The following is an 11,790-nucleotide window of genomic DNA, read 5'->3' as shown; positions in this document are numbered from 1 at the left end:
TCGCTCACACCATCGCATAAGGCAATCACTCTTGCTCTCTCCCACATAAGCATGAATCATGCAAGCATAGAAGAGGCACAAATGCTAGAATGCTCTCTCTCAATCTCTCTCAAGACACAAAGAAGAGCTCTCAATAGCACAAAGGGGGATTATGTCTTTTTATTATGAAAAAATGCCTTATATACATTTGGCCCTTATTCACACTTGGGCGTCCAAAACTTACTTAACTAAGGCCTTGGGTGGCCAATATCTCATAATTAGTGCCTTTTCATGACACTTATTAATGTCCTCAATTGGAGGAGCATACTTGTTAATCCAAAATGGGATTAACACCCAGATAAGATGCCGTTTTAGAAGCATGGACAACAACGTCTGAAGTGCATGAGCTTTACAAGAAGTTCAAACATGCTAAGCGGTAGACCTTGTAGACAAGAACATGCTAGAGGTGAAAGTAGCAACAATAATTGGAAAATGGAGAGCTTTCGGCATCATTGAAGAGGCAAAAGGTTCCTCTTAGAGTTGAAGTTGCTACCTTCATTTGCAAGTTAGGATAGATGGAAAAGGCCAAGATGATAGTTGAGGCCCAAAATGTTTTCATATGGTGTCTTTGTAAAGCAGTACAAATGATCATATCATCTCGTAGGTGTTTGTCGTGTAATGCTGTGGCCTTGTAAGTTTACCAAGGAATATAATGGAAGTTTAAGATTATAATATAGTGACTTTGTAAACGAGTTGCAATGGTAGTTGTAAACGAGTTGCATTGATAGTTGTAAACGAGTTGCAATGTGTGTAGTGCTCTTGTATCCATCTACTCCTCTACTGTAACCATGAGTCGTAATGTGTAGTGCTCTTGTATCCATCTACTCCTCTCCTCTACTGTAACCATGAGTCGTAATGTGCGAGACACTAGAGGGAGAGAAGTGCAGAGAGAGAAATTGCTCACCTAAACACCAAAAAGTGCTCGCCAAAAAAATACACCCATGAGAGGGTGAGTGAGGGTGGTGGGCTGGAGAGGTAGCAAGGGAGTGAAAGTGGGGGGAGGCACATAGGAGTGACAGGGTAAGCTAGCAAAGAGAGTTACGAGGGAGCAAGAGAGAGGGGGTGTGGGAGGCCGTAGAGGGGGCATGTGTCACTGTTGAGAGGCGAGGGTGATTTTATAGGAGTAGGAGGGGGGCTGGAGTGTGTGTGCGTATGAGAGAGAGAGGAGTCGCATTGACTCGTAAGGAGCAAGGGGGGAATCCAATGGTGGTGGGCCATAGGGAGAAGAAGATGCCATGGTTGGCCGATGGGAGAATAAGGCACCAACATGGCTAGTTGATGGGAGAACAAGGCGCTGACGTGGCTAGCTGGTGGGAGAAGAAGAAGACAAAGCGGGAGAGCAAGTCTGTGCAGCATGGGTTGGCCCGTGAGAGAAGAGACAAACGGGAGAGGGAACGCCTTGCAAGCAAACATGTGTGACAAACTCAATCAGATTATCAGTGAGAAGCTGGACAAGAACAACTTCCATGTTTGGAAGTTCAGAATGACCAATTTTCTGATGGGGGTAAAGGATTTTGGGACTATGTCGAAGGAGACAATGAGGAGCCTCCAAAGTTGGTATTAATGTCTTAAATTCTATGTTTGCACTTTTTAAGAGCCTTGAAATTTGGCAATGCTTTACTATACCCTTTATATTCGTTTATTACCATGTTTGTTATCATAATCTTTTGCTAATTTGTAAATTATAGCGGCTTCGCAAAGAGCCACCTAAGCTAGAACCACCTCCAAATTAAAGATTCTTGGACACCACAGGCAGGTTGAGAGACAATGGCTACCACATGCATGTATGCACAAATGCACATGCATAAGAATGCACATACATACAAGCACACACACACATACACATGTGCACACGCGCAATGTAAAACTCATGAACACTTTGGTGAAGTGAAAACCTTTATGGAGCGGCCCTTATTGTAAGTGCTTTGGCGTACATATGCACATACATGTGCACAAGAACGCACATACATACAACCACACATAAGAATTCACACATATACATGCTCATACACATGCACAAGTGCAATACAAAACTCATGAACACTTAGGTGAAGTGAAACGCATACACGCACACGAGCACACGCACGTGTGCTCGCAGCATACCGGAACAAGTATGGTGGCAAATCACATCTGAGTAACTAAATATTTCATAGTATTGACCTTTGAGCTGTGGTGTTAGTACGTGGGAACAGAATTTAGGGTTTCATCAGAGTCTTCTCTACAGCAGAAGCAGAAAACTGCACCAAGAGAGATCTTTTCTAGACTGCTCTTCACAGCGATGGCGTCCAGCAAGTTCTTCTTCGTCTCCTTTATCATCGCCATTCTGCTCGTCCCTAACGCTTGCGGTTTCTACCTTCCCGGCGTCGCGCCACGAGATTTCAGCGAGGTTAGCATCGGATTTTCTGCACTGTTCTCAATCTCTCCACTGAATGGCCCGGAAGCTCTCTCCAGCTGTGGAGAGCCTCCTCACAATCTGCAAATTACTCTCAATCGAACGGAAATTTTTGGCCTATTTTCTTTTTCCATCCAATTCCATGGCCGTTTCTTGGGTTCAATCATGACCTTTTATGCTATTTTTTGTTTTTTCCAATTTGTTTCATGGCCTTTAATGCTAATTTTTTTTCATCCAATTTCATGGCCTTCTGTTTTTTTTTTTTTTTTGGCGACAGTCCTTGTGCAAGAGTTGGAGATCAAGCAGATTTGTAATGCTGTAAAGCAGATCTGTACATAAGGAGTTTTGCAGCATTGCTAGAAACCCTCAGTTCTCATTGTAGTAACCTCCATCCAATTACACCCCTTAAAAGATGCATTTAATCATTCTTAAGACCACTAAACTATTTGATTAGCTCAGAGCAATTCATAGAAAGCCTGCTATAAGGTTCATCTTGGTCTTTCTCAAGCCATGGGGCCAAGTTCGCCTTCTCAAGTTTTGGAAAGGACAGGGACTTTTCTCTTGTATGGGTCTGTCACCCTCTTGTATGGGTTGTGAAAGAACTTTCCTCTTGTATTGGTCCATCTCAGTCTTTCTCGAGTGCTCTCATAGCCCCATGTTTGGGAAAGGACACAGAATTTCCTTTTGTACATGCTTGTCACCCTCTTTCTAACCTGACGCACCTGCATCATTGCAACAAAGAGTTGGTCCATGACAATGCTCCTTGTCCGGGCGCAACTTGCCCCTGAGGATTGGCCATAGCATGTAACATTTTTCAGGCAGAGCTGCAACCCCACCTCCCCTGGGCTGCCCGTGCTTCTCCCTCCCCAAACAAGAACATGATAATCCCATTGACAGCTACGTTTGATGTTCGTCGACATTTTTTTCATCTTCTTCCTGAAGATTGGATTTGGAATTATGCACCGGCATAATTTACATCTGATTTCTGAAAATTGGATCTAAGGTCAAAGATAGGGCAGGTTTATCTTAACCAACGATCGCCAATGCTTGTCTGGAAATAAGCTATGTCTGTATTTTTTCTGCCACGTTCAGTACAAGCAGGTGGGTTCGGTGGCTTTTTGATGAGATTTTCATTTGGATTTGCTGCATCACTGGAGGCCTGGACACCTAATAAGGATAGATCTTCTATAGTTGTCAAGTGCCTGGGTATTCAGTGTTTTGACACCTAGAAAGAACAGGTCTTCCATCATTGTCGATTCTACTTCTTAGCCTAATCCCTCTCTGTGAGCAGGAGGGATTTATTTGTATATTTTATGCGAATTATTATTATTTCTTAAATTCCATTTACTTCAAGGGCATGTTGATCTTGCAATGGATTTGTCTGTCCAGATCTCAATGGTATGGTTTCTGTGTATGGATGCAGGGGGATGAGCTACAAGTCAAGGTGAACAAGTTGACTTCCATCAAGACACAGCTGCCATATGAGTATTATTCACTTGGTTATTGCACACCTCCTAAGATCGAGAACAGTGCCGAGAATTTGGGGGAGGTTTTGAGGGGTGATCGCATTGAAAACTCTCCCTATGTGGTAAGTTAGGCTCTAAGATCTGCTTTTTACAACATTTTTTTGGCCTCTTTTATAGTTTGTGAAGTGAAGTCATACGTTGTATGTGTAAGTTCTTGATCTTAATGGCTTGTTGAATATGACTTGACAGTTTCAAATGAGAGAGGACAAGCTGTGTAACTTTGCTTGCAAAATTGATAAGCTGGAGCCAGCCACAGCAAAAGGTTTTAGAGAGAAAATTGATGACGAGTACCGAGTGAACATGTGAGTCACCATGTGCTCTTTTGTCCTTTTGGTAGGCGTCCAAATGGGCAGGATCATGGCTACGTAATATTGATACATAACCTTCAACCTGGATGCTACAAGCCCCCCCCCCCCCCCCCCCCCCTCCCCCTCTCCCCCATCTCTTTTCCCCTGCTGACATGCGGTTTGCATGGAATGCACTCTGGCACTTGTTGAAGCTACAAATACTTCAACATGCGCATATAACTCTAGGGGATCTCTCTCTCTGGGTTCTGCCTGTACAAGGATTCTGATATGAGTATTTTATTACAGGATCTTAGATAATCTGCCTGTAGCTGAAGTGAGGCAGAGGCAGGATGGTGCTAATACGGTGAAAACCTATGAACATGGTTTTCCTGTTGGCCTTAAGGCAGTATATACCGAGGTAATTTCAAAGGGTGAATTTCATTGACTGTGTCTTACCTGTTTGTGAGGCTGATGATTGCTTTGCCTTGTGGCTATAGGGAGGTGAAGAAAAGTACTTTGTGTACAACCATCTTGCGTTCACTGTTTTGTTTCATACAGACAGCGAGAGTGCAACTTCCCGCATAGTCGGGTTTGAAGTCCTTCCTTACAGGTAGATGATATCTTTTGCTGGTCTTTCTGGCTTCACCAAAAACTTATCAGGATCTTTGTTGAAGTCTTTTTGAGAATTGCTATGGCAGTGTAAAGCATGAGTATGATAAACCTTTCAACAAAGACAAGCCTCAGCTTTTTACGTGCAATCCGGATACGAAGCAGCTTGTTACAGGCTCACAGCCTTACCAAGAAGTCAAGGACAACGAGGAAATAATTTTCACCTATGATGTGAAGTTCCAGGTACCATTCTGCTATTTGAGAACATTTCTGTAGACATTCAGTGTTTTCTTGTAATGGTTCTCACTTTTTTTTTCCCCGTTCACAGTCGAGCTCTGTCAAATGGGCCTCTCGATGGGACACCTACCTGCTAATGTCAGATGATCAGATCCACTGGTTTTCTATCATCAACTCTCTCATGATTGTGTTGTTTCTATCGGGGATGGTTGCCATGATAATGATGCGCACTCTTTACCAAGATATTGCTAGATACAACCAGCTGGAGACACAGGAAGAAGCTCAGGAGGAGACTGGTTGGAAACTGGTGCATGCGGATGTCTTTAGGCCACCGACCAAATCCGGACTCCTCTGCGTGTATGTGGGCACTGGAGTACAGTTCTTGGGAATGACAATCATCACTATAATTTTTGCTGTTTTTGGGTTCCTTTCTCCAGCAAATCGGGGCGGCTTGATGACAGCCATGCTGCTACTTTGGGCTTTCATGGGCATTTTTGCGGGATATGCATCAGCCCGCATTTTCAAAATGTTCAAGGGCACGGAGTGGAAGAAAAACACACTGAAGACGGCCTTCTTGTTTCCAGGGGTCATCTTCTGCATATTTTTCTGCTTGAACTGCCTTATCTGGGGAGAAAAATCCTCTGGTGCGGTTCCATTTGGCACTATGTTCGCTCTGGTCTTCTTGTGGTTTGGGATATCGGTGCCTCTTGTGTTTATTGGGAGCTATTTTGGATTCAAGAAGGCTCCAATAGAGGATCCAGTTCGTACAAACAAGATCCCAAGGCAAATACCAGAGCAGACATGGTACATGCGTCCAGCCTTCTCCATCCTCGTTGGAGGAATCCTCCCTTTTGGTGCAGTCTTCATCGAACTCTTCTTCATATTGACATCGATCTGGTTTCATCAGTTCTACTACATCTTTGGTTTTCTATTTATAGTTTTTCTTATTCTAGTGGTCACGTGTGCGGAGATCACCATCGTGCTATGCTACTTCCAGCTATGCAGCGAAGATTACCACTGGTGGTGGCGGGCATACTTGACGTCTGGGTGCTCAGCAATATACCTGTTTCTGTATGCTACCTTCTACTTCTTTACGAAGCTGGATATCACCAAAGTGGTCTCAGGAATCCTCTATTTCGGCTATATGGTCATCATTTCCTACTCATTTTTTGTTCTTACAGGTACAATAGGCTTCTATGCATGCTTCTGGTTTGTCAGGACCATATATGCTTCTGTCAAGTTTGATTGAGGCTGTATGACAATCAGCAGATGTAGCTCATCCTGGGGTATGTATTACTTTTGGGCAACATGAGAAATGATTGGCATGCAAATTTTTTCTTTCCCCTGTATCAAAAAGCCATGGATGTTACTCCTCTGTATTTTCTTTCAGTCACATCTTGTTTGTTGACATTGTTTGTAAGAATGCCCTTTGGACTGGCATTTTTGGTCAGATGGTCTGTGTCCAGGAATGCTGGCTTAAAGGGCATTCCCTCCCATCACAGACCTGTCAAGAAATTAAAGCCACAAGTTTATTTTCTTTGCCAAAATAACGCTAAGATTAAAAAGAATTTGCACTGCCTGGGATTTTACACATCTGGTTGGTCACATCAGGCTTATGGATGGCCCGGGTTGGATGAGGTGCTGTTTGGTGGCTCTGTGTAGTGGATATCCTCGACTTTTTTCTTGCATGATGCTATTCTGGGTTCATGACTGTGTAGTATCACCAGGTTAGATTTCAGCATTAGTCGATGATAAAAATGTAGGGGACAGCTTTTTTTGGATGTTCATGGTCCTTTAAAAGACCGTCTATGTGCATACGTTTGTGTGTGTGCGCGTGCATGAAATGGAATTGCTTGCCCTTGACAAAGATAGCAATGACAACATTCGTCAAGTAGCTAAGATTAAATACAGTCTCTCATCACTTACTGCATTCTAAGAAGAAATGGAGAACTCTTATGAACGAGCTAGCTGACTTGAAGATCTATGGGTCGGCATAACTCAAAACCAGAAAAAAGTTGCCTGGAAAATGACATTGTGAAATTGAAAAAAATGTATGTATGGGTAGACTTCTTTTGTCCCTTTTCTTTTCGATTGAAATCTCTATTTTTATCCATCTATTTATCTATGTCTTGACCTATTTCCTGTGAATGTGTTTGCTTCTATGTCTGCGTGTGTCTGTGTGGGTGCTTCCCCTCCAAGATACATAAGGCATTGCTAATCAGGATCAATCATTGGTAGATAATGGTATGGATGATGCCATGGCCCTTATGAGGGATGTTAACTTGGAGAGTTTAGCCAGAGGGTAAGGATGTGGAGGTGAAGTTTGAGGCAAAGTTAGTTGTTGAGAGCATTGAGAAACATGTGGATCTGGAGGTCGTGCTCTATTTCATGGGTAGGCCAATGGAAGAGGCATCATTGAGGTCATGGGTTATTGATGCCTTCTGTAACAACACTGCCATAGACTGTCTTGTGGCACTGGGGAAGGGGTTTTTGTTGGCCATTTGTACTTCCAAAGAGGTGGTATATGAGCTGGTATGCCTCTTCTCTTTGGAGGGTATGGTTTGTACCCAAGCATCAATATTTGAGTGTAGGGTTAGATGTGAAAGTTTGTGTGCTTTGGAATATGGATCGCCCAGTTCCATCTTTCGTGGATCTTGACATGGGCTTAGAAGGGTGCTTCAGGCAACTAGTTATTTCCTCATCATTCCCAAATGTTTGCTAGTGGTGTAAGAAGATTGGTCATTATGCTAAAGGCTGCTTAATGATGAAGGTGGAAGAGAGGGGAAGAGGAAGAATGATAACAGGACAAGGGGAATTTTTTTCTAGGAATGAGTTGATTTAGGTTCATAGAAAGGGAAAGAGGGTGAATGGAGGTTTGGTAGAAGGAAGACATGGAGAAAGGTTAGCTCCAAAGGAGCCAGTGTGATGAGGTTTGGGAAGCTTCAACATCTTGTTTAACTTGTGTTCAAAGTCTATGAAGCTTGTTTATTGATTTTGCCGCCATCGTTACCAGCTAGGTTGCCGCCTTCCATCTCCCATACTAGCCTTGAAATAACTTTCAATACTGGAATTTTTTTGAGGCACTAGTTGCACTTAGACTCACAAAGCTTTAAGCTTGGCTAGTTCATGTGGATGTGCTTCTGTGTACACTCTCGCTGGTTTGAGGTATGCCTTTGCATCCTTGTGCCAAGCTTGATGCCTTGCTATAGTGCTCGCATTTGTGTGCCAAATTTAATGCCTTGCTGGAGTCCTTGCCCATGCCATGTTGGATGCCTAACTAAATTCCTTGCCATTGCCACATTGCATTGCTTTGTGACCCTCTGGCTTAACCACAATGGCACAGCCACTTTGGTTCACTAGAGTTATGGCATAGTTATAGTTGTTGAGAATGCAAGTTCATCAGGATGATGACAAGTGGTAGTGTGTGGTTAGATATTAGATGTGGTGAGCGGTATGCACTCTATTGCATCACATTTGGTTGATTTGTTGGGTGCCCTATTGAGCATCGTGTTTGGCCAAGCTGGATGATGGCACGTATAAATTGTTGGTGAAAATCTTAACAAGAACAATTTCCATATTTAGAAGTACCACATGAAAGAAATTTTGAAAGGCAAGGGCTTTTGGAGCTTGGTGTTACGTAATGACACAGAGCCAAGGGTTCTCGCGACTAATGCAACAACTTGTAGCACAGAAATTGGTCAGAAAGAGCATTCAAGAACGTATTGGATTACTTCTTGATTTGTGTGACAGATTGGATGTTATGTCATATCTAGGATGAGGATAATCTCAAAGAGATGCATGGGACACTTCGGTGAAATTGTATGACACCAATACACATGCAAGGAAGTTTCAATTGAAGTAAAAGATACATAGCATAACTCGGTACAACTGACGCATACATGATTATGTACAAGAGATTAACAGATGTACAGATTGCTTGTATCTATTAATTCACCTGTGGATGAAATTGATCTTGTGGCTATTACATTGAATGGCTTGGGTAAGGAGTACAAGTCATTTGACACCTCTATCATAGTGAGAGTTAGTGATCCCCCAAAATTTGAGGAGTTAGTTTCATTGCTTATTGTGAAAAAGTTAAAGCCTGGATTTCATCTAGTAGTAGTGGGCATGCAAAGGACCATGCATTCTACACACAGAGAGGTGCGAGAAGCAGGGGGAGATCCTCTAGATGAGGATACACAGGTGGACGTGGTTGGTTAAATAGACCACCACAACAGAATTTTTATCACTATTTGGTCACTTCATAGTCTTGATCAATGTTTCACACACTGAATGGAGCCAAGGTATGAACGAGGATTTTCCACAGAAGAAAGCTGAAGCATTCACTGGCATATTTTGGCCTGAAAGATGGCAACAGAGTATGAGCTACATGGGATTTTATTTGTTGGTGTGACTTATAAGAATTATAAGCCAACAGGTTCACACATCCTTAAACGTTGACCGGAGTTCACTTTGTGGGAATGCATATGTGGACAAAAGGAGTCACCTAGAGGAACTTGGCCAACAAGCTGGGAAAAACATAGAAGTTATATTTTGGGCAACTTAGCCACTTTTGGCTCAGAAGGAAAAGCACAACTATTAAAGGCGGGTCAACTCCAGGAGGGATGCGCATGAGGGACGGAACAGTTGCGCTGAACTTTCCCTTTTTTTCAACGCTGGCCGTACACAGCTCTGGCTGTACAACAACCTTTCTCTCTCTTTTATAGTGCTAGTCGTACAGCAGGTGCAACACGTGATTCTGGCCATACAGCAGCCGATTGCAGGTTCTCTCTGGCTGTACAGCAGAGCAAGTCGATTGTTCTCTCTCTCTCTCTCTCTCTCTCTCTCTCCTCCTGGCGCTGGCTGTACAGCAGCCATCTGTTGGTCATGGTCTTGGCCGTACAGTAGAGCTCTTTCTCTCTCTTCTTTTGGAGCTAGCCACACTGATTTATTGGGGCTGTTTCCAGACTATTTTGGGAAGGTGTTTGGCATTGAAGAGCTTAGCTTTTCTAGCAAAGAAGGTTTGTTAGAAACTCCTTGGAAAGCTTGGTGGAAACCAAGTTTGATAGCTTCCATATTATGGACAATTCAGTTTTGTTGGGTTATGATCCTTACAAGCTTTTTGAGCAAATGTTTGTTGTTTTTCAAAAGACTCTTGACAGTAGTCCTTTTGTGAGGAATCGAATAAGCTCTTGAAGCATTTGGCTAACAAAGAAACCTTATTGACACTCTTTAGAAGGGATCCTTATGTTAAAAGGCTTCTCCAAGGCAAAGTGGCTTGAGATCGAGATGTTATGGACATCTTTGGGGTTCTTGCTCAAGTATATGTAGAAAACCTTAGAGATCTAGCTTACAGATATCTTTGGGAGAATGGTACAGGAATCAAGAACTAGAGGGTTTCTAGAGAAACTCCTACTACAAAAAGAAGAGATCTAGATTCTCTTCGGAGACACCTTTGGTTAGACACGAAAATTTGGAGAGCACTCCTTATCTTCCTCTTGGCTTTGAGGATGGCCCTTGAAAGAAAACAAAACCAAAGTGCCAAGTTAAAGACGGTGTTGGGTTTCAGCTTGATCAGGTTCTTTGTCCCCACAATTTGTAGGAGACCTGAGAGCAATTATTGTCTTTCCTTGTTTGTGGATATTGTGGCCTTCGTGATCATGAATCATGTCATTGCACAAAATTGATAATTTGGAGTGATTTGGAGGATGAGTCTAAGCAACCAACTCAAACAAGGCACGCTAGATTCGAGCCAGATGAGTATGAAGGAGAGTCTTAGGAGTTCTAAGATCGTCTATTATTATTGAGGATTTTTTGTGGAGTAATTCTTTTACATGACGATAGTTTTGTCATAGCTCGGCTATGCTTTTTGGGAATCCTCCAATGATTATGCTTCCTTTTTTGGTTAAGTACTACCTTATTTGTAAGTTGTACTTTTTGGTTCTAGCAATATATGTATATACTCAGAATTTTTGGTTTTTTTAAAGCAAGCTCACCCTTGCATGACACTACATGTATAGCTTATGGAGCCTCACATGGTGTGCTTTTCTGGGACTAGCTATCCTGGTGTTCACTATTTTGGCAAAATTTTTGGAAGCATTCTGGATCCTTGAACATTTTTCCTGTTTGATACAACTGAGCAGATGTGTATATCTTCCAATTTAGGAGAGTATTCCATTGGTATGAAGCTTATACAGTTGTGGACAACTGCTTTATAAGGCGAAGCGGATGTCACCATTTGGTCCCTTGACCAGTCTTGATCATTGTTTCACACACTTAACGGAGCCAAGGTGTGAACGAGGATTTTCCACAGAAGAAAGCTAAAGCATTCACTGCTGGCATATTTTGGCCTGAAAGATGGGCAATAGAGTATGAGCTACATGGTTAATGATGACTCTAGGTCTACATATAGGGGGTCTTGGTTCAACTCTTTGCCTAACATGACATTGAAAAATTGATGACTTATGAGTCAAAGGATTGGTAGGAGCACCATCTTCCCTTGTTAGTGTACTTGTTATTAGTGTGTCTTAATTAATGTTTTATAATTGAGCTATAGGTCTCCACGTGTCTTCGCTTCATGCAAAACTTGGTATGAACACATTCTTAAGCCGTGTAAAGTTAATCTTATCATTGGCTTAAGTGATTGATACCATTGGTGCAATTTTGCTTCTAATATAAGAGAGAACGTAAAGATTTTCAT

The 11,790-nt window shown here is 42.5% G+C and overlaps 1 protein-coding gene across 1 annotated transcript; it reads left to right on the top strand.

Annotated features, from left to right (window-relative positions):
* The first annotated feature begins 2,193 nt into the window (after positions 1 to 2,193).
* On the top strand, positions 2,194 to 6,495 carry LOC147631360 (transmembrane 9 superfamily member 7-like). The gene is made up of 7 exons (XM_086809753.1): positions 2,194 to 2,425; positions 3,855 to 4,019; positions 4,147 to 4,259; positions 4,551 to 4,662; positions 4,742 to 4,854; positions 4,943 to 5,096; positions 5,182 to 6,495. The coding sequence occupies exons 1-7, from the start codon at positions 2,318 to 2,320 to the stop codon at positions 6,337 to 6,339; spliced, it is 1,923 nt and encodes a 640-aa protein (XP_086665879.1). The 5' UTR covers positions 2,194 to 2,317; the 3' UTR covers positions 6,340 to 6,495.
* Positions 6,496 to 11,790: the final 5,295 nt, after the last annotated feature.

This window comes from Cibotium barometz, chromosome 15 (assembly GCF_041138505.1).
Source record: "Cibotium barometz isolate CiBa-2024 chromosome 15, ASM4113850v1, whole genome shotgun sequence".
NCBI lineage: Eukaryota > Viridiplantae > Streptophyta > Polypodiopsida > Cyatheales > Cibotiaceae > Cibotium > Cibotium barometz.
The sequence above is the reverse complement of the archived record's forward strand: the minus strand, read 5'-3'. Positions and strand labels throughout refer to the sequence as shown.